Source organism: Crocodylus siamensis, chromosome 4, assembly GCF_052110815.1.
Source record: "Crocodylus siamensis isolate JL-2025a chromosome 4, ASM5211081v1, whole genome shotgun sequence".
In the NCBI taxonomy this organism is placed as follows: domain Eukaryota; kingdom Metazoa; phylum Chordata; order Crocodylia; family Crocodylidae; genus Crocodylus; species Crocodylus siamensis.
The window spans coordinates 88,415,938-88,439,485 of record NC_143398.1 but is presented as its reverse complement, the minus strand read 5'-3'; the positions used below and the strand labels follow the sequence as shown (position 1 = coordinate 88,439,485).

At 42.2% G+C, this 23,548-nt stretch overlaps 1 protein-coding gene across 1 annotated transcript; it reads left to right on the top strand.

Annotated features, from left to right (window-relative positions):
• Positions 1-11,957: 11,957 nt before the first annotated feature.
• Positions 11,958-18,831, top strand: MGP (matrix Gla protein). Its single transcript, XM_090042798.1, has 5 exons — positions 11,958-12,031; positions 14,578-14,708; positions 16,055-16,090; positions 17,046-17,121; positions 18,469-18,831. Exons 2-5 carry the CDS (start codon positions 14,648-14,650, stop codon positions 18,605-18,607), a joined length of 312 nt encoding a protein of 103 aa, XP_089898924.1. The 5' UTR covers positions 11,958-12,031; positions 14,578-14,647; the 3' UTR covers positions 18,608-18,831.
• Positions 18,832-23,548: the final 4,717 nt, after the last annotated feature.

The window sequence follows — 23,548 nt, the reverse complement described above, 5'->3', positions numbered from 1 at the left end:
TTGTTATTCTTTCCTAATCAGAAATGCTTGTGTCTGTCTTATCCTCATGGGTGCAGCCTGTCTCCTCTGAGCCTAGCATCATAGTGAAAGTGTATTAAATCCATTTAGGCCTTGCAGCATGGTGGCACTGAACATCCAAGCTATGTCACTTGTGAGGTGATGATTCGACTTTACTGCACAGTGATGAAGAATGTGGTGCAAAGATACAAATGTAGTAGAGAGCTGTGGGATGGCTCAGACTTCCCTTGTGAGGGGTGCCCTTTGAATACAAAAATTTGGCTGTGATCACTTGAATTTTTAAAAAAATACAATACTCCAATCCAAATACAATACAAATATGATATAAAACTGGAATAAAAAAGACAGTATAATTTTAAAAGACATTGCTGTTTTAGGGATGGAGAGAAACATTGGTGACATACTGAACTTTATCAATAAGTGGAACATGTGCAAAGTCCTTAAGATCACTATTCCACTTTACTTGACTATAAAGAATTGAACTTAGTTTGGGATGTCCTAATCCAGGAAAGGCAAGAAAATAGCTGAAAGTTCTGGGGAATAAGAGCCACAAAGAAAACTAAAAGGCCTAGGCAAATTCAGACAAGTGAGGCAGGGAGGGGGATATAATAGTGATCTGTGTATATAGGAAGGAATGTTATAAAGAAGGCAAGGACCCAGATGTAGATCTGGGCACTTCTGTGCCCTGGGCAGTGGTGGTACTGGTGCACTGGGCAATGTCAGTTCTTCGGGTGTAGTGGTGGCAGTGGGAGCTGAGTTGGCAGTGTGGTAGCTGCCATCTTTGTCCCCCCCCAAACTTGGCACCTGGGGCTCTTTGCTATGCTACTGCAGTCTCTGAAGGGAAGCTGTAGCAAGGAAAATCCAGACTTGTCCTGAGGTGAACCCTCATAATTGTAAGAAATTATTAGACTAGAAGAGAAGCTGCAAAAAGAGAGGGTGGATTTGTATTGCTGCTGGTATTTGTGCTGCTTGTCTATAAAAAATGGCTTACACAAAAAGGAATCAATGCTCCAACAATGCAGGGAGTTGGATTAGATACCCCACCAGAGAGGGTCCTTTCAAACAAAAGGGCCTGTGGACCTGACACTTAAGTAGGCTGTCACTGGTCTGCTCCCCATGAACCTTAGGATACAGAACAAGCTAGATGCTTGCCTCTTCCTTTAATAATAACAAAACTATTTAGCACTTAACAATCATGTACTAACATTAACCAATTACCACACTCTAATGTGGTACTGAAATACTCTTCCCATTTCTTTGCAGCTGGAGAAGCTCACACATGAGAAAGCAATGGGCAGTTTCAGAGAAGGACAGCTAGGGCTGTTTCAAAGACTGAAACATTACAGGGTGAGCTGTAACATATGATTGCTGGATGATCTATTTTCATGGATACTGCACTCTTTTTCAGAATATCCCCACTTTCCATAGATCCCTTTAGCCAAATCTTTATTTTGAGGCAAAGTTTGAAGGGAAATAATGCAGAGTCAATTTATAAAAGGTGTTCTTAGCCCTATACACTGAATAAGTCCCCAAATTTTGCTACTGTTCCTATTCCTCTCTTCCTTGGAAAAATGTGTGTGTGTTTAATTCGATTTGGGTCCTGTTTTGCCTGTAGTCCCTGCTCTACAAATCCAAACTCAAGCCCTGAAGTGGCAGGTTCTTTTTCTAGCTGTGAATATCAGCCAAGACTCGGGCCCTAGTTTATTTTTGTTTAATAAACTAAATCTGTCTCTAAGAATTTGTCTGCAACAGACAAACAAGTTCCAGACCATTTATGTCATGTTTAGAAGGTGTGTGTAGGAGGGGACTTCATTTTAAGATAAACACCCTCCTCTGCTCTCTTCCTCCCAAGCCCAAGGGAGCCCAGAATTCATTTCCCTAGTTATTAATACAAATACCATAAAGGGGTGGGAATGGGAGAAACCACAGTATTGTCAACCCCAGACATTGAAAAAGCACAGATCAGGCTTCCAAAGTCAGGAAATTGGTTCCAAAATAATGAGATTGTGGAGGGGAGAGGGGAGAATATATATTTTTCTCTTTCTTGATTTTTTTTAACCCTTTTACTCTGTCTGAAATGTGTAATTTTTGGGCCTTGCTACAGGGGCACTATCTGACTGCCTGATGTAGAACAATGATTCTCAACCAGGGTTCTGGGGCACCCTGGGGTGCCGCCAGATCTTTTAAAGGGTGTCACAAGGTGTGAGAAGATAAGCTAGGCTCAGGCTTGCCCCTGCCTGGATTGCCCTCACCCTGTATAAGGAGGTAAGCACTGTAATATATATATATCAGTTTTTGAAATTGGGTGCTATTCAATTCACAAAAGCCAAGGGGTGCCTCAAGTCTGATGGCGGCTGCCTCAAGTCCAAAAAGATTGAGAATCACTGATGTAGAGTTTACAGCTTCTCCCCAGCTTCTCAGTTTTTAATTCTGTATTCTATTCCTTAGGCCCATATCTGCCCACTCCTAAAGCAACCAACTTTGGGGGACCAAAAGGCAGGACATTATCCTGGACACAGCACAGACTTCCAAAACATACTGCATCACTTCTGTTCTGGTTAGTGTAAACCCAGTAAGGCAGGGGTTTGGGCTGGTTAATCAGCAGTGCGGAGAGGCAACAGAAACTTGCTCAGGTGTAGCCCTGCAGGAACATAACTATGTTGCTTCCAGTTCAGGAGGATTTCTTATGAGATCCTCTCAACAGATGTGGCAGGCTATTGCCTGAGACCAGGAGAATGTTTGGGAGTTGGCTGATACCTGGCCAATTTTTCAACTTTGCAATAGGGACTTCTTAACAACATCAAGATAAACCCTGAACTTCAGGAGTGTCCTGGAAAATTTGAGACAACTGTTCCCTTTCTCTCAGACTCAAGCCCACCAATCCATTCTTCAACCCACAACCCAACAGCTGATACATGTCCTCTTCATCTGCAGCTCCAAAGAGTACTTACCACTCCCTGCCTCCAAAGCATGGAAATCAGTGAAAGCAAGGAAGGAGCCTTCCTCCCTTTTTCCAGGTCTGGTGTTGGCCAACTCCAGATGTCATTTATTCCCAGCAGCACTTCACTGACTTGCTGGGATATTTCTTCTTCCTCTCTCTGCTTCACCTGTCTATGAATTATGGGGTAAGGGAGAGAACTTGACCTTCCTTCTCCAGCAGCTGGGATTGGCTGATCATCCCACAAAACTATGAAGCCTGGAACTTACTGCACCAACATAATGCTGGCTCCAGCAGAGTGGCAATTAGCTTCCTCTCAATTGGACTGTAAAAGGTAATGTGAATAAAATTACATGTATGTAATAAGCAAACCCAAATGAGCCATGACGGAAGAGGAAACCAACTGGTAGAAACTAATTGGCACCCAATAGAGATGATTTTGCCATGAGCTGCAAATAATGTGCATGATAGGATATGCAAAGATTTTCCTGTAATCTTGCTGGATGGGAGGGCAGCAGAGCCTTGGTCACTGAGTGCGTCCTGGAAGGGAGCTTGTAAAACTTTTTCTCTTTCCTGCCTGTGACTTTATTTTACTCCAGCCTACTCAGGAAGTGCTGTCTGACCTCCATGTTTTTGATCAGTCAAGAACACAATTAACCTTTAATGCACTTCTGGGTTAGTTGCTTTAGTTTCTGTGGGAAGTTTAAGGGGGTAGAGAATAGAAGGTTAGTTTGAGAGGCACATATGATGGTATGCTGTTCCAGCTCAGCTGACAACTATAAAGGAGATGTTTTGGCTAATATAGCTAGCAGTAAAAAAGTTAATGTGGACATGGAAAAGGTCATCATTGGGATTCAGTCACTATCCAGGAGGTCTGTACCACATACAGAGTCATTATTTCAAATGATCTGTATGTAGCATTGCACTGGATCAACTTTGGAAAGACTAGAAGCTCAGCAAGTGTGAATCAGTCTAGATGCATTGCCAGATGAAACCTTTGCTGAAAGAGGCAAGTGCTGGAATGACCTTGTCATAATGTATCTGTTCCATCTAGCTCCTGGTTTGGAGGGAGAATAGAGCATGCTGAGGGGAGGGGAAGGCTGATAGGAGCATGAGAAGATGACTGAGGGAGTGAGTACGGGCCCTGTGGCTAAAAGAAACTAGCCATCAAAATAGTCCCAAAGGTAGTCTGAAAAGATCTGCTTGGCTGTGGATTAGGACTAATTGCATTTGTAAATGAAAAACAGTGGAGGAGGCAGAGACTAGTAATGAGTGGGAAAGGGGTCCCTTTCTTCTGTCCGATTTCAAGCCAAAACCCAAGAGCCAAAGTACACACATTGGGATAGGTTGGCTTTTGTGAGCTAGTTCCCCACACCTCATGATTGGATAGTGTTCCTGTTGTCTCCCCGGGTGCTGCCAAACAGGACATTAATCTTTTTTCTTATTTCATGAAAACATGGATTTGTTGCCAGAACCTCACCTCCCTCCCCAGAGTGCACAACTGGATTAGCATGGGGAATGGGCCCAGCTGCTTCTCTGGGCACATTTCTTGCTCCCAGCTCCTAAGGAAGGAGAGATTTCTATCTCTTGGTGTGTGTAGATGGAACAAAATTTCCCATTTACGTTGATGCAATCTTCTAGCCAGCTCTTAAGGGGCAGCGGATGGTTGATGAATGGGGCACACAGTAATGAAGGACTGGGGCACGTAATGGAATGTTTGAACAGTAGTGAGGAGATGGGAAGTTGATTTATCATAATGTTTTAATAGGAAGCAGAACCTCTTCCTGGGAGAGCAACACAGATGACCGCTAACAATGGGACTTTTGATACAGAGTTAATTGGACTAGATCCCTTTACTTACCTAGTTTTCTACATAGTCATCTTGTGTTGATCATAACAAGCTACCATCCTGTCTAGAAAGTCTGTTGTTCTTTCTTCTCTCTTCTCCTGAGCAGCAGAGACACTTATCTCTGCTGGGATCATGGAGAACAGGCCCAGAGGGTACTATTTCACATCTCAGGAGAAGCAGCCAAAGCCAGGCAACAGAGAAGGAATGCAGTTTCAGCCCTGGGGACTTTTCAGAAGGCATCAATGATCACAGGGGCTCCAGGAATGAGGGCGTGTAATTGGCTTGGCATTGATTGCTGGGAAATGGCATCAATCTCAAAGCCAGCTGGGCTGTGTTTGTCAGCATCAGACCAAGGTCACTTTCATACCTCAGTGTTGAATGTGCTGGAGGGAGACAGAAGACTGATAAAGGCTACAGAACAAACATCTGTGTTTATTTTCACTCAGGCGAGAAGGAGCTGAAATTGGCCTCTTAGTTGTTTTTTCTCCCTCTGTGAATCACTCCTTTCACTTTTTTTGTGTGTGTCTACATTCAGCCTTTTGGAGAACGTCCAACTGTTGCTATAGCATCTGAAGAGCTCCCAAGGGATGAAAATAATAGCATATACTATTTATCATGGTTTATCATCATATTGTTTGTTATGAGCAGGATTAGATGTACATATCCCAACATGATGCTGAAAACACCAGCAGGCAGATGTTTCTAACTAGCAATAGTGGAGTCAGTGAGGATTTTCACAAAAGGCTCAATACAGACAAGGAAATTAGATGACTGAAAAGAGCCAGTGCCTGAAAGCGTCTTAGGGGAATTCAAGTAGCACTTGCAGAACTTGAATGTAGAGCTTCAAGGATTCCAGGGGCAGGCCCAGACTTCAATCATAAAAGTTCAGGGAGTCAGAAGAGGGTCTGTCTCTATCTAGACCACCTTTCCATCAAGTCTAGTACTGCTGCTGAAAAACAAGTCTTGCCTGTTTAGTTCTGCTTTGTGCACACCCAAACCCAGCAATTAGACAATAGATAAGGCTTAGAGAGGACTTAAGCAGACTCAAAAGAGCAATGCTGGGGAATGTATGTAGGATCCTATAAGCTATTTGAATGACCTAATTGCCAGGTTGGGGCATGTGCAGACTGAGTGGGAGCAAGTAGGCAGGGCTTGTATTGGTAGTCCCAGGCTTAGCAGGGAGATGGTATGATTGTGGCCAGGCAGTATCACCCATAGAGCTTGGGTTCTTCGCTGGAGGGCCCTTGATGCTTAATCCCAGAACATGTTGTCTTGCTAGACTAACAGAGACATGATTAGCTGATGTTTAAGTCTTTTGTGTCTATGCAAAGGAGGGTGAGAGAAGACCTTGTAGAGACTGAATCTGTTTGCCACTATCTCAAGATTTCTTCATGTCTAAATCCCTCTCCCAGTTTTCCTTCTTACTTCAGGGCTATATCTTACTTCAGGGCTCAGTCTGTGCTCCTTCCAGCGAGTGGAGGCGCTTTAGCCCTTGGGTAGGCCAAAAAGCCTACCCATATATTCACCTAGAGCTGCAATAGCTATCCATTCCTGATCCTGATATAATCTGCATTGCTATTTAAAACCAAGGTAGATTTCACCAGGATACATGCTGCTCTCTTTATGCCCTCAGAAGTACTTTTGTGATGTGATAATTAATACATATGAAGTCTGTACAAATTCCAGACAGTGTTGTTCACGTACCCCAAGCCCAGCCACTCATGGTTTGGATCTAAAGACCCACCTCTGGTCCCTGGTCCAGTTTTTTCAGTCTAGACCTCAGTAACTCAGAAGATAGAATTTCCTGCCACATAAGTAACTATCCACTCTAAAGAACAGTGTAAACTAATTCTGTAATGAAGACTATTATACACTAGAAACTGGAAGTAAAGTTTGCCTGGGTCCATTAGTAGCCTTTTCATTTCATATTCAGAGAAAATTATGACTGCTAGAAAAAGGGGAATAGAATTAGTCTTGGAAACCAGTTATATTGCAAGACAGAGAGAGAGAGTTAATAGGAATAAAATGAAAACTGGTTGTATCTTCCTCCTTTTTTAGAGTTTTCCATTTTACAAGGACACAAAAATCTCTTGACAAAAATGCAATAAAATATTTTTTTCTTCACAGAGCACTTAATTAGTTTGTGGAATTCATTACTATAGGAGGTCAAAGAGTCAAATAGTTTGGCTGGTACTTAAGGTTATGGGCATTAAAAGCATTTATAGTTATGCATATGAAGATAAGTGTAATCATATTTCATGCTTCAAAGACTAGGAATGTCTTTCTTCTCCCCACAGACAACACTGCACCCATCCCAACCTTTCTCTGCAGCACATTAGAGATTGGCAACAAGCAGTGGCAAAACCCAGATTTAGTCTGATCTTGTTTAGCACATCTCATTTTCTTTTTAAGGAATCTATAGAGAAGGCTTTTCACGTGGTGGAGAGATGAGTCAGCTCTGAACCTGAGACCTATAGGGCAAAAAAAAATACATAACATATACCAACATGGCAGGGCTCCTGGTAGAGCCTTGTAGGCCTGATATTTCTATTTAAGATGGATGAAATAATGGAAGATGGATGTATTTTATAATAACAATGTCAATCCAATTTTACACCTAGAAAATTTGAAGATTCTAGGTTTAAAACATGCCTTGGTTCTTTGATTTAAGACTCAACATAGTTCCTTTTACATAACAGATGAAGGGGAAAGGCTTGCACTGAGTAGGGTGAGATTGAAGTTGCTTTTTTATCACTATGCAAGTTTGGACAGGAAACTAAGTTGGATAAATCTCATCTGGTTTTAGAGAATGAGTCAGAGCAGGACATAACTTTCCTTGAGCTGGGAGAAGAGGAGGAAGGAATTTTGCTTCACTTCCCCAGCGGAGCTTAGCTCAAAGGCATCCTCTGATTTTACAGAAAGATCTTTTGATTATTTTGTTTATCTAGTTTTCATGTGTGGTTTACAGTACAAAATCAAATTACTTATGTAAATTCTTTAATTATAGCATGGTAACCACTGCCAAATATTAAAACATGCAAATAAAATTAACAGTCTTTTCTCCCTTCCTTCCTTTCCAGACTGTAAGAGAGTTCATTGTGTACATGGAGCTCTCATTGAGGGAAAGCCAAGTGAAGAGGTGAGGTTTAGACTTACCACTGCATAAGTTGACAATCAAGGTCATTCTCATTGCTTTATTTACTGAGTTAGAGAATTATGGTCCAGTCCTTTTTGGAAATTCTGTCTTCTGTACTTATGACCCAACTATTGTCTTAGCTGATTGTAGATGTCATGGCACATCAGGTCCTACAGAGAGAGGTGATCTTTTGGGTTTCTAGGTTCAGTCCTGTGGAGAGCTTTGAATAAACGCATAGAAAGCTAGGTCAAACCTCTGTATGAATGGAACCACAGTGGACGGTCAATGTGGGGGAGATGTTCCTAATAATCACCAGTGTTGTGAACCAGAGGGTTGCCATATTTTTGTAATTAGGCTTAAATAAATTAAATAAATTAGGCTTTTTCAGGTCATGGACTTTAATTCCTAAATTTGACTAATTGTAATAATCAGCCTTGGAGATCACAAATATGTGGAACACTTGTCAGGTCTGTGTCTGATGGGATGAGGTGCAATCTTCTTTGTCACAGAGGAAAGATTTGCAGCCATGGCTGTTTTGGGAACATCCAGCAGTATGCAATAATCCAAAAGAATCCCAAGGCTGTGGAAAAAAATCTTAATGAAGTGGGAGAAGTTCCTTAAAGCATTTTCCTTTTCCTACCAGGATCACCTTTAGTTTTAGCCATTGATTTTTTACCCAACACCCAATTCCACCTCAACATCTAAGAAGTGGGGAGATAGTCTATTTACGCTTGACAAAAAGGAGATGGAGAGCTGAATGTTTCCCTTATATTGCTGGCATTTCAGCAGCAATCTCTTTATTTCTTTTTGATATTAACATGGAGAAAAGGATGACCATGGAAGAAAACTCTACAGGTAAAGGAAGAATTGCTCTTAATCAACCACTGGCTTTGATCTATGAGAAAAGATTGACCTGAAACTATTTTTATAGGATTTTTTTCCACAACGTTTTTTTAAGGTTTAGCTTTCTGCCCTGTTTTGGGACAAAGCAATATTTTCTTGAATGTTCTACACTGCTCATGGAATGGAAGATCTTTCTGACCCACTTCAGTTTTAATCTCTGGTAGTTAAGTGAGTTACATATGGACACATGTATCAAGTTATAACTGTAAAATGAGTTTGCTTCTGATATTACAGTCTTTTGAGTAGCTTCCTTATTAAAAAAAAAATCTCCCTTTCCACAGCTTAGTGTCACTGTGATAGCCTTCAGTAGGGTTCTTTCTCTGAGGTTATTGCTTTTAATGGCATTGTGGCTACTGTTACTTAATGGCTTAACTATAGTTAGTTTTTGGCTCAGTTTCTCCGTGTGACTTAAGACTCAGTGGAAAAAAGCTTGTTTTCTTGTTTGTTCTAGAACTAGTTGTTCCAAAAAGTACTTGTTTATCTTGCTGAAAAATTGCTTCTCTAAATCATTATCATTATGGCATTTGACTAAATTATATGCTGAAATAGGACTGGAAGGGATCTTCAGGGTCGTCAAGTTAATTTCCCTGCTATCTCAGAGAATATGATCCCTTTCATAAATTGATCAAGCTCCATTTAAAATCTAGTTAGTTTACTTCGCACCCATTAGTCTTATTGGAAGGCTGATCCAGAACTCCACTGCTCTGATGGTTAGACATCTTTATTCTAATTTTCAGCCTGACCAATTCATAAACATTCATTCTTGTGCTAGCATTTTCCTTTAGTTTAAGTAATTGTTTTTTCCCCAAACATTTACCACCCCTCTCCACATATTTATAGAAAATCATCTAGCCTATTCTCAACCTGGTTTTGATTAAACAAACTAAGCTCTTTTATTTTGTCTCTTGTAAGATAGGTCATCTAATCCTTTAGCATCTTGTAGCCCTTCTCTATGTCTGTCCCAATTTGAACTCTTCTTTTTTGTACAGTATTCTAGATGACGTATCTTGGGCATAGCTTAGAGGTGATATAGACATGCCCTCTTTTCTTCTGTGTAGAAACATTGGCCTCAGAAAGTAGGGCTGCACTTGGTCTGTGAAAGCCATGTTTCACTTGTACCAGAGACATATGTACCCAGTGGTGACGGATGGGGGCAGGAGGGAGCACCAGTGTCACCTCTGTGAGCGCTGGCTGGGGAGTGGGAGCTTTGCAATTGGCTCCTAGGGACCGGCCCCTCCCGTTGTTGAGACTGGCTGTGTGGGAACCTTGTCCCATCCCGGTCAGAGAGACTGGCTGTGGGGGGATCCCCCCCCAGTCGCTGACTGTTACTGGGGGGGGCATGTGACCCCCCTTGACTAAGGTGGCACCAGTTGCCCTTACATGTAACACCTGCCATCTGAGCCTCCACATCATAGACCATTGGCTGTCAACCTTTTTAGACTCAAGACACCTCTCATTAGACTCAAAGTTCCCCTCAGAAGATGCCAGCTCTTAGTTTTCACTCATTTCTTGATTACAGAAAAAAAAATAGATCAATTCTTCCAGTGCAAAGAACTCAGAAAGACCACAACAAGTTCCAGAATGTTTTGACACTTAGGCCATGTCCAAATAGCTAAGCACGTGCAGTTTGTGGTGCCACAAACCTCTTTGTGATGCCACAAACTGCATGCATGGAATGTTAAAATTTCCCAGTAGCAAAAAAAGCACAGGGAAGAAAACTGGCATAGAACACACAAAAATAGTATGCACCAGAATAAACAGAGGCTTGGTCCTCTAGTAAGATGATCTGGCTGCTGGCCAGAGCATCTCTACTGCTCCATTTGTGCCCCTGCTTCTCCAGCACACCAGGAGCTGTGAGGAGCTGGGCAACGGCAGTTTGCCCAAAGCAGCACAAATTGTCCCACAACAAAGTGCATGTGAAGGGATATGTGCGGAGGCACAAAGTAACAACATAAACTTGTGCCGCTACTATTTGTGCTGCTGCAAGCATGTCTGGATGCAGCCTATGATTCCTATTTGAAATCTCTGGGTTTATCTTGTGAATCAGGTATAGGTAGATATTTGCACACCCAATATTGATAATGGTGTGTGGCACCCTGAATCTCCTTTTAAAGCATCTCCACTGTGAATCACTGCCATAGACTGACCTGCAGAACCTAACAAAATAAAAACATGAGTCATTATCTCCTGATTAACGAGATTTTTTTTGCAGCAGGACATTGTAGCAGATGCATGCTCTCTGTGGAACAGGCAAAGGGAAAAACATATGTATGCCATGTGGTGAGAGGCCAGTGGTCATACCTCGTTCAGGGAACCAAGGATTACCCTTCCCCCTAAAGAAGCTGTTGCTGGTCCTCTAATTTGATAGTTGTACTGCATTTTTTACTCTGTAACCAAGTTCTAAGTTAGATCTTTATCTGTAAATGAGAAACTAAAATTATTAGCTGCTTGTACAATGGATTTTCTTGATGTTATCTTTGCTTAGAGGTAATAAAGAAGCTGCACCTCTTCTTTGATCAACTTGCACAGTTTTAACTCCCCTGAGTTCACCCTGCCACTCTGAGGTATTGGTTTGCTGTTGGGGAAATAATTTATTTTGAAGGCCCCTTCACAGCAGAGGTCTCAGATCACTAGATTTTTTTTGCTGCTTTACTTTGCCAGTTGTGAAGGCTCATGGTCTGTATGTGTATGTGGTGTGGTTTTTGACCTTAACCATTTACCATGCTTAACAGGTGTTCTTGCTGACCAGCTCTTCTGAGAGTGGGTCTGACTCAGTGCATGACTGTTGGTGGAGAGGTGTTCAGGATATGAACTGAACTGTCAAGGAAGAAGACTAGACCTCCATTCAGGAAGCCTCTACCACTGCTCGTTAATGGCTTTGGATGCACATGGTCTGCCCAAGACTTGGCTTTGACTTTATTGGCCACCAATGTCTGTTTTGGCTCCTCTGCTCTCTCTTGGCTCCATTTCCTGAGGTTTCTGGTTTCCTGACTGAGGGTAAAACGTGTTTTTGACAGAAATGGTGGTGGCCTGGGGGTGGAGGGTGGCTCAAGAGTGGGAGAGAGAAGGGGAGGAGCTACTGATCAGGGATGATAAATAAAAGGGCCCTTCTTTTCCAGCTAAAGCTACCGGACGCTGGGAGAACTCCTCCTCAACAAGAGCTGCAGACTGAAGAATAACACCTTTGGTGAGTATGCAAGGACCTCCCTTCTTTTCCCTAACAGTTGTTAGTAATTATTGTCTGTGCAGTTCTTTGCAGCTGTACAATGTTTGAAACTTGCCTGGGAGTCTGTAATATTGTTGCTATCCTGTCTATCATAACAAGCACAGGGCTACTTTCTCAGCTCTGTACCCTATCCTGACACAGCAGAATTCCTTACAAACGTTGTGGGTACTTAATCTTAGTTCCTAAGTCTCTAGTGTACTGTTAGATGGCAAAGGCAGAAAGAAGGGAGTTATGCCAGGATGTGCTACTTGGTATATGTACATGTGGGCATGCACTTGGTAGGATTCCTAGGAAGGAGTATGTGTTTTAGGAACCTCATGAAAGGGTGGGGATTGCTTTGGCCAGGCAAGGGCTTCTGTCAGTGAATGTGGTTTTCTGACTAATACCAAGGGATGCCTACTGTGGGGCAGCTCACAATGGCAGCTAATCTGTCTTTGGAAAATGCTGAGGGTTTGAGGAAAAGAATGATGTATTCATGCTGATACTATATGGGACACTTCCTTTACTTCTGCGGTGATGCCACAGGATGCCACAGGAGTTCTGGGACCATTGAGTGACTGCGGGAGGAAGCAAAGGCTAGGGTCAGTGAGGCTGAGGACTCAGCACTGGAAGCCAGGGCAGGTACATGGAGAGGACTCAGTCAGGAAGTGTAAGTGTTTCTCTCTGGATGTTCCCATAGCCAGCATCTTCTCTTGCCTTGACCTTTTAGCATCTGTTTTTCTATGCCCAATTTTTTTATCTCTGGGTCCTCTCCTGATGTCTTTTACTTCAGCCTTCCTTTTTTTGGCAGCAGTGAGACTCGCCTAACTGCCAGAGTGCCTATCAGATACAGGAAACCTATAAAATCCACCCTCTGGGGAAAAAGAAAAACAAAACTCTACACTTTTTCTCTAAATTTTCTTTACCCAAGGCAGTAAAATCTCCCTAAGAGATTTTAGCAATACTCTTAAAATCTAGTAGGAGGCACTGGGAAGAAAGGGAGCTGGGGCAACGGGCTCAAAATAGGTAGGAAATATTTAGCCTCCAATTCTGTTCTCTACTTGTGCGCACTGGGGTTTCTCATCGTCCCCATTAAAGCATGGTATTTGCATAATCTGAATGGTGTATGGGAGCTGGGAGAGTGGATGGGGAAAAAATGGGGAGGAATCCATCTCTTCTGAGTGGGGAAACAGAAGGAAAATATCTCATTCTTACTGGGGACTCCGCTTATAGGACTCATTTTAGGGTTTTTTCTTTCCTAAGGATCAGAGATCCTGACCAGGGCAGGGAGTTTGGAGTCAGTTATTTCTTGGCATCGTTAAGGTGATTTACAAAGCCTAGAGTTATCTGGTTCCTTCACAATTCAGTGGTTCATCCCAGCAGGGAAGGGTTTGATTTTTAGCATGACTCTGGCACCTTTGCAGATTAAGTAACTGCCTCCACTAACATAGTTGCATGTGGGGTCTGAATCCCTCAAGACCTAAGTGTAAAACTGAAATTGCAAGGTCAATGATGACAGTTGAGCATCTATTTCAGTGAGGTCAGGGAACGAACTGATCTAAGTTTATGCCTGGACCAGGAGGCAGCTCCAGACTCCTGCAATACTTTGAATCCAATCCCATGGGCAAGAAATCAGAGGGCTGACCACTGACAGACTCTGCAGTACTTTGGGCCTCTTCTGGCATGCAAAGTAAAGGGATTGTAGCAGTCTTGAGTCCCTAGTTTGCTGGAAAGCTATTGGCACCAAGCCAGCCAGCAGCTATGAGGGATGACTTTTCTATTTACTGAGGAAGATGAGACTTCTCTTCCCAGAGGAGCAGAGCATATATGCCAGTGGGGGAAAATATTGGGAAAAAAAACCTAGTCAGAATTGTAGGTGCTACTGCAGTAGAAGTTTTAATCCTTCATTATCTCTACAGAGACCATCTTTTTAGGACTGAGGTGAATGGGGTGTGTTTGGGGGAAAGAGGAAAAAGGAACTCCCTTGAATTCCAGTAGGGACTAGCTTGAGTAGAAGCTGAGGGTGGAACAGTTATTTGACATCAGATTTTCCCATCTTTCCAGGAAACAGGGAATCTGTTTCAGTCCCACCATTCATAGGGCTGGCAAAACAGTCTGGGCTCTGTGTAGCCAGACAGAGTGTGGCAAGGGCTGGAAGAAGAGTTCAGAGGTGGAATGAGAATAGCCACCCTGTAGATATAGGATAAATATACACCCCTCTTGTGGGGCCCTCACCAGTGTCTGGAACTTATTCAAGATATGTGGCTGAGCATTTCTGAACATGCAATGTTAATAGCTGATTTGCTTTGAACTAAGGCACCCTCCCCTGAAGCAAGAGTGGTGGAGGGGAGGGAAACATGCCTCGCCCACCATCAGGGGCTGATTAAATCTGTTAAAAGAGGATGTTTTGTAACAGCTCTAGCAGGAATACATGCCAGCCAACCCTTACCTTTCCCAGGCCCCTCCATCTGATTCCTTCCCTCCCAGCCACTATTTTTATAATAAACACTCTACTGCTAACTTTGCAGCCTGCCCAGAGTCTCTGGCTGCCCTCAGTGGAAAGAGTGACAGCATACAAACAAGACACACGCGCACACAATGCGGACCATCATCACCCTTGCGCTTCTGGCTGTCTTGGTGATGACAGCTTTCTGTTATGGTAGGTGACTTCTTTTCTTGCAGTTTGTTTTGGACTGACAGCTAGTCACAGGCATGCTGAAAATATTTCCTTCATTTGTTTGTCCATTTCTTTTTTGCTTTTCTCTGGCCTGCTCTCTGTATAATCCCCCCTGCCAGCCTGCTAGACCCCTCTCTTTCTACACCGGAATTCAATCACTCGAGATAGTTCTGTCACTAGTCTAGGACTCCCTGCACTTCAGAGCTGCCTTCTCTGCTGCAGATCCTTCTGTCAGCAATACCTGCTGCTACTACCTCCCCAGAATCCCATTCTTTTGAATCAAATATTGAAAGAGGAGATGAGAGAGACCTAATCCTGTAGCTGTTCCCTTAATTACCATCAGTTACAGAAATCCAGGATGGGAGGCAGAACAGGGCAGTATATATTTAACAGTGATTCACAGGCATATTAGGGAAATTCCAAGGATTTATCCCCTGTATAATTCCCAAAACCTTTATGCTATGGCAAAGTGGCTTTCCAAGATGCCCCTCAGTTGCGGCCCCCTTCATCCTGAGCTGCCTGTTTTGGCTTTATAAAAAATCAGTGAGCTTTCTCCTCATACTTTCCTTATCTCCTTTTTCTCTTCTGTGTTCAGTTTGTATATAAATGCATAGCTTTAATAGCTGAATTACCTACATTTCCATAGAATCTTCAACCTGAGATTTTACAAATGTTAATTCATTCAATAGCTATCCCCCTCCATGTTTAGAAGGAATGTAGTTGTCATATCTGTTACAGAGACACAGAGAGTACATAGCGGAGTGGTTCTCAACCTTGTTAGGCTTGGGGCATCCCTCATTAGACTCCAGGCACCTCTTAGAAAATGCCAGCTATTAGTTTTCACTCATTTTTTACTACAAAAAAATGATAGAGTAATTCTTCTGTTGCAAAAAACTAAAGAAGACAATGACAGGTCAGAATATTTTTAACACTATGAATTCCTATTTTCAATCTCTGGGTTTATCGTGTGAATCATGTTTGTACACCTGATAGTGCTAACATTATTTGTCACCTAAGGCACCCTTGAAAGGCTCTCGAGGCACCCCAGGTTTCTGCAACACCCTGACTGAGAATTACTGACAGCGGAATAGAAGTTAAGTGACATTCCTGAGGAGCCTAGAGTAGATCAGTGGCACAACCCCAAGCCCTTATTCCGTTCACTGTTCTGACACTAGGTTACACTGTTTCTTCCCCTTTCCCTTCCTTTAAAAAAATAAATGAGACATTTCTGTCTTTCTTTCCTTCTCTTTATTAATGGTGACAGAAAGATACCGTGTTGCTCAAAAAGACAGTGTCTTAATGTGTGTTTTTCCTTTTTTTCCTCACAGAGTCCCACGAGAGTATGGAGTCCCATGAGTTTACTAGTAAGAGACTATTTTACTATTTGATTTAAATTAGAGAGGAATGAAAGCACTCTGATATTCAATTAGCTTAACTTCTCTATTAGAAGTATCAGCTGTGACTGGCAAGCAAGAGACTGGGAGATGGATGGAAATATAGAAGTGGGGTGGGGAGGAGAACAGCTCATCGAGGCCAACTGGATTTCTTTGTTGACTGGATTTTAAGATGAATGGGAGAGAAGCAGAAAGATAAAATATACCTTGAAGCCAAATCAAAAATTTCTCATGGTATTTTCCAAAGTCATATCTAAAAAATAACCAAAAATAGATTTGATCATGGTTGCTTGCATTTGAGATTGCCCAAAAGACACAGAAGCAGGGATATTGATAAAAAAAAATGTGCTGAGTCTCAGGAAGGCTATATCACAGAGTGCTGCAGGGATCATTGGCAGATCTGGCATTACAGATCTCACTACAATTTTGCCTTCCCTTCAACCTAGAAGGGTCAGATAAGATTGCTAGCTCCAGGTCTTTAGACATGTGGCATCCTTTGAATTAAAGCTGCAGCAGATAGCTAAGCATCTGATTCTTCATTCAGCAACCCACTGCAAATTAAATGGCTTGTGAGCTACCTAGATACAAATGATCTACACAGGCCCATCAAATCAAGAAGTTGCTGAGAGGGTATCATAGGAGAATGATAGAAAGTTTAACACTCTGGGGAGACTGAGTTATGAAGAAAAAAAGAGCCAAGATCTACACCAGAGTCAAATAACAGCCAATGGAGTTAGGATAAGCAAGGACAGATTATTTGGCAGATTGAAATACCATCAAGCAAAACCAGAGAACCTACTGAGAGTTTGTCAAGGATCTGATATCAGATAAGAATGGGAAAGGGTGGAAGAGACACTGTGGTAAATACTGGATGCTTTTCATTTCAAGCAAATATTAATATAACATTTTTTTAAAATCTCATCAGGTCCCTTTGTTACCAGGCAAAGTGCTCATGACTTTATGAGACCGGATCCAAGACAAAGAGCTATTATGCGCGAGAGGTATGTTTTCATGGGGTCTCAGGAGACTGGTAAAATATGTATGTGTATGTGGCTCTCCTAAGCATGTTTAGGTTGGTGCCCTTGTTACAAATAGCACTGGGCTTCCTTTTGAGGTTTAAGTTTCCCTCCTATGTTGGTGTCCCCATTTGTTCAAAACAGTTTGAACATGGAACAAGATTAGTGACAGGAGTATACCTGAACAGTCTCTCTGCCATTAAGGCAATAATTAATTAGTCCAAAGAAGGCAATAGTAGAAAGAAGGAAAATCACTAATGTATGCCCTGAAAAAAAGAATGATCCAGAGATCACCCAATCTAAGATTTGATGACCTGGGTTCTGTTCCTTGATCTACCACGGGCTTTTTATGTGTGCTTGACCTCATTTGGCCTCTCAACGCCTTCTTCACATCATCTTATTTCAAAGCAAAGCTTTTCTAGTATTAGGAATGGGAGTGTTGCATTTCTGTTCAGCATGTATCTGCCCTTGTTTTCAGATACAGTTATCAAACAGGGAGAAAGTTCCCTCAGGGTAAGGCTATACCATCTCCAGAGCAATTCTGTTACCATCACTGAGAAAAAAAGTCCTGCTTGGCACTGTGTGCCAAAAACTGTTGTGTGCTCACTTTTTTGGCATTGGTCCTGTGAGATGTTCTCAGGTTCCCAGTCTTGGGCGTGCTCATGAAAGCAGCACTGCTTACAGCCATCTGTGTTCTACCACTACATTTTTCACTGTGCTTTATCTGCAGAGTGGGACTGAATGGGAATTTCTTGTTTCTTGCCAGTGGCCTCGGGGAGGCCATGTAGATAATATGGACATACCCTCATTAAAGGATTTCAGTGTGGCTACCCTGAATGAATAACAGACACGAAGTCTACGGTAGTTAAGCTAGCACTGTGAAATTACCCTTTTAAAACAAATAAGTTAATATGTTCCCTATAACAGTTCCAGATGGCTCCTTCATGGGCCATTCCTGTTCTCTGCCACTATCCTTGGCAGTGTGAAAGTGTAGAAGAGCTTAGGTCATCAGATTTGAGTTACTTTGGAAGCATGAACTGCTTCTCAACCAAAAAGCTTTGTGAGTCTCCATCTGCTCTAAGTGTCACTTGAGAAAGGGCTTAGTGCAGGGAGTTTTCTTGTCAAACTGAAACGTCTTTGACTTTGCTTTGAGTTTTTAGTTTTTAAGCTGCAGAGTGGAGATGCTCTCAGACTGAGAGAACACTGCAGTGTAAACTGGGACTTAAGTGGAAAGGCAAGGCTGAAAAGAACCACCGACACCAATACTTTAAATGGCATTTCTCTCTAACCTCACCTCCATACCCTTTTTCTCTCCCCTCACTTTTACTGTAGGATCAGAGAAAGACATAAGAGCCCCCAGGAACGCCATAGAGAGATCTGTGAGGACTACTACCCATGTGAACGCTACGCCTACCATCATGGCTATGCTGCTGCCTACAAACGTTTCTTTGGGAAGAGGACAACCAAATAAGGGTGACAACTGCCCTACTCCAGGACCTGGAGCCTGGGTTCTGTACCTAGAAAGAGTGATAGCTCTGAAAAATATTAAGTCACTTGTTAACCGTATGCTATCCTGCCTGCTGCTTCACTCTTCTATAGAGTCTCTGTTAATTAGTGCAAAGCTGATGTAGTGGAGGTCAGACAGGAATCAGGATGTGGGTGTTTGTTACACAATAAACTGCTGGTTTGATACTATCTCTTCATGATTCAGAGTCTTCCTTTAGATGGAGTGGTGGTTTCTACAATAATGTTTAATTTCTCTCTCCAGACTTAATGCTGATTCTGTGATTAAATGTGAATGCAAATCTTAAAAGGTGTAACACAATTAGGACAGTGACCTTCTATATTCTGGAGACTGAAACTGGTTTAATTTCTCCCAAGTGGCCAGCAAAATTTGGTGCCTAACTTCAGACATCTCAAAAGAGCCAAAGTAAAGTGGGTTCTGAAAATAAGACCCCTTTTAAATGTGTCACACAGGACAAAAGCTCACTACTCACAAGCAAAACATTAGACAACCAAGTTAATCAGAGAAAAAGCCTACTAAATGATACTCAGTAATAGCTTGTACGTATAGCTCCCCCTTGTTATGGTGCAGGACAACTCTGCATACTAGAATATGTTCTCTGGTCCTGGTTTTATCCTTGGTCTATAGTTCTGCCATCACTTCCCTTTGAAGCTTGGTCCACTGTATATACTACATCACCTTCCTTTGAAATGCAACCAGAAGTGTTCTCACCAAAAAAAATGAGAAGATGTTCTAGGAGAGAGAATCTATTCTCTTTGGCTCAGCTGTTCTCTCTTGCTGAGCAGGAAACCGATATAACAACTACATTCCTTCTAAGCATGGAGGGGGATACCTATTGGATGAATTAACATTTGTAAAATCTTTGGGATCTTCAGGTTGAAGAGTCTATAGAAATGTAGATAATTCAGATATTAAGACCATGCATTAATATACAAACTGAACACAGAAGAGAAAAAGAGATAAATCTTACAAAAGGAGATAAAGAGAGTATGAGGATAAATCTCAGTGACTTAATAAAGCAAAAGCAGGCAGCCCCGGATGAATGGGGCTGCAAGTGAGGGACATCTTGGAGAGCTCACAGATGAAAATAACCTCCTTCTAGAATATATCCTTCCTCTCCCCGTTGGCACTCTCCTGAGTCTGTGGAGTCCATGGAACAGAAGGAAACCTGAGCTTCAGAGCACAGTACACGTATCTGGCATCTAAGTACAAGAACACTGGTAGATACTCAAGAGTAAATATAGCATATTCTTGACTGTACCTTTGAGGAAGCAGGAAAAAATATAACAAGGGTTTTCTGTGATCTGTGTGTACTCAGAAATTATTTGTAGAGTAGATATTTCCCTGGTACTTGGACTAGTCAGTCTATGCATAACTTTGAAAGATGAAAATCTATCATATAGAATGACAAGTGTGTTGCATATTAAATGAAGACACATTTTAAGATTGAAAGATGGCAGTTGAGGAGGAATATGTCTTCAAAGAACACTAGTTGAAAAAAAATATTCCTAACTGTTAGAAAGCCAAGAAATTCAAAGTTAAGGTTACGCTTCAGAAAATAAAACCACAAATGTTTAGAAATGCCCAATAATGTTTTCCCCAAATAAATTTAACATTGCCCCCCAACTCTGTTCAAATCTCATCCAAAATCAAGAAATGACCTGGTCCCTGAGCACCACACACAGACCACCCAAAGATTCCTTCCCATTTCATAAGAGAACATGAACAGCCACCTCACTGTACCTTATACCAACACCAAAGACATGGACTTTTCACTTTATCAATAAATGCTGACACACCAGAATGTTCTGGCATAATCCGATATAAATGAGAATGTAAATATCTCCCCAGTTCATTAGCGACCACAGCTGTTTGCATATCTGCAGATGTGGGGATCATAAAACACAAAGTCTTCTGTATCTGCTAAATATACCCTGTTTCCGCATTCAGGGACATGCATGAAAACCAAAAATTAAACAAGTGGAAAACATGCAAGGCAAACCACCAAGGGCTATAAGGCATGAAAGATCAGTTTGTTGATATACTATGAGATTAAGTACTAAGTCATATCTATTTTGAAATATGCATCTCTCACTATGAAGGTGGTTAAGAACTGGAACAAGCTACCTAGAGAGGATGTGGAATCTCCGTCCCTGGAATTTTTTAAAGCAGGTTAGACAGACACTTGCCTGGGATGGTTTAGTCAGAAATGATTCTGCCTTTAGCAGGGAGCTGGATTAGACGACACTGAGGTCCCTTCCAGCCCTTTGGCCCTATAAATATACTCCAGCCTTTATGAATTTAATAGGTGAATGCTTGGAAATACACATCATGTAAGCCTTGATTACTCTTTTTATATGAAAGCCTAATCAAACTCTTTGTATGAGCGTTCCTACACGAGGAAATTAGTGTGGAGTAAGCCATGCTATGAAGAAGAGGAGGAGCCAGTGTGCTCTAAATTTGCACCCCAGCTTAGTGTGCACTTTCTTGTGCAGACAAGCCTTGAGACTGCAAGCCATTTATGTTCCAGTGCAGTTATGCAAGATTTGATATCCCGGCATAAACCCAAAGCAACCCCACAGATTTCAGTGGAACTGCATCAGAGTAAACAACAGCAGAATTTGTTTCTGACATTACATGCTCATGAGAAAGGGTGACAGAGGATGGATTGGAAACAGATTTGTTTGGTTGGGGATCGACATTGTTCATTTTTATATATATTTTAAAAGATCATTGTCTTTCATGGCACTTGAAGTGAGCAATAGACATTTTCAATTCAATCTCTGATCTAAGTGGCATGGAGTTTATGTCCTGAAATTCCATTTAAGTTAAAAGAAAATATTTCTAAAAGGCTGATCTGTGACAGAAAACCAAATGAGTTAAATATTTCCACATTGCGCTACCATGGGTATGCCTATATTTATAGATAGATGCATGTTTAAGATCATTTTCTAGCACTAAATGTGTTTCCAGATCCATTTTCTCTCTGCCTACAACACATCTTGTACTATTCACTAAAGCCATCTACATTGCACATACCATGCCCTAAGCCTTGCTGCAACATGTATCCCGTTTTCCTTTGCACCATGGTAAGCATAGCCTTTCCAGGTATCAGTCCATGAATCACCTGACTTTCTTCATTGGCCCTGAAGCTGGAAATCATTGAGGCATCAACCTGTGTGGGCTGGAAATCACTGCTGTTGCCAAACATGTTGTTCAGTTTGCTCATATCTTAGACCACCAGTGTAGAGAGAGATGCTGGAGAGTTGCAACCCCAAGGTTTGGAACCACTGCTCTAAACATAGCCTTTGCTCCCACACTCTCCCCCAGTCCTCACATATCTTAGAAATCATATCTTAATGGCCACATGGGTCCATTTCTCCCATTCCCAGTCTTTCTTCATGTTACTTGTCTCAGACCTCCTGTCCCTCCCACAAAGGGTGCCCTTAGTCCTGCTTCTTTCCTGGCAAAACTAGATCTGTTTATCTCTAGCATGTTGAGAGGCTATTCTGACCTGAGACTGAGGAACCATGAAGTCTGCAGATAAGAAAGAAAATGTTCTGTAACCATTGGGCCATGCAGATATTACCTGTATTGGGTCACACAGATTAAAATAGCTATATCCACTCACCAGAACTCTAGGCAAGGGTTATTTTGTGATATTTTTTATTACGTTAACTGGGTAACTGAGGGACAAGTTTTTGGACACAAAGTATTAGAACTCAACATTTAGATTGACTGGGATGTTTGAGGGCTCAGTGGTGCTTTTAAGGTGGAATCCACAATGCTGATCAGAACTGATAGATAGAAATTGAGCAAAGGGTATTTTTTCTGTCTTTTTTTTTTTTTTTTGATTGGCTCTGCCATCTGGAGTTAGGGGTCTGCCATGGAACTTCTTGCCATGCACCTTCCCCCTTCTTCCTCCCTTCCTCCCCTGCTTTCAGGAGAGATTTATAGTGGGGCTCCCTGAAACACCTTGTTCAGTCTCCTTCCTGTAGCACCCTCCTTCAGCCAGCCCTGGCCTGGCTTCTAGAGGGGCAAGCCTCTGGGTTCAAGACCCTGGCTCTTTCTCAAGGTAGGCAGGTGCCAGAGTGCTGATGTCGTAAACAGCACAGCAGACAGCTCTGCTTCAGTTTTACTGGGCCAATGCAGTTCCTGCCAGCACAGGGCTAAACAGCCTCTGAACGCGCTAACTTCACCTTGGCCATTGCCTTGTGTTCTCCCTGTTCTCCCTAGGACTCTGCTTTTTCTCCCTCTACCTCCCTCAGAGACTCCTTTTCTTCTGCTCAGGCAGTGTTGCACCTTAGTAAGTGTAACAAAACTATATGGAAGACTAAAATCACCCAATAAAATGAAACATAACATCTGGAAGCATTCAGGAAGCAGTCTTTAGTACCTGCTGCAAGGCCCAGACTGGTATGTTCCCTGCAGGTGGAAAGGGCATCTAGATGTCCTACTATAAAACTGTCTATAACAAAAAATGTTCACACTAAGTCCTCTAAACCGTTCCCCAGCAAAACTCAGAACTTCCCCCCAGAACTCAGCCTCATTGCAGGGTCATGTGGATCTGCATTTCCCTTGTACAAGCACAGAGAGAGCATGGACACTTCTATACTCCTTTAGCACACTTCTGTTCTCTCCTGTGAGAATAGCGCAAGTGCCTACTACCCCGTCCTGAGCACATAAAGAAAGCAGAGAGAAAGTAATTGTTGCTGGATGATGTGATCTGTGTAAAGGAAGATAATAGCTCTTTGAAAACCTTCCTCTGGATCACGTATGTTAAAGGTAACCAATATCTGGTCATAAATTCTTAACTCTTTTAAACGAGCTAAAGGCATCAATGGAGCTAACAGGATAGTCACATGAGCCACATCCAGATGAGTGCGA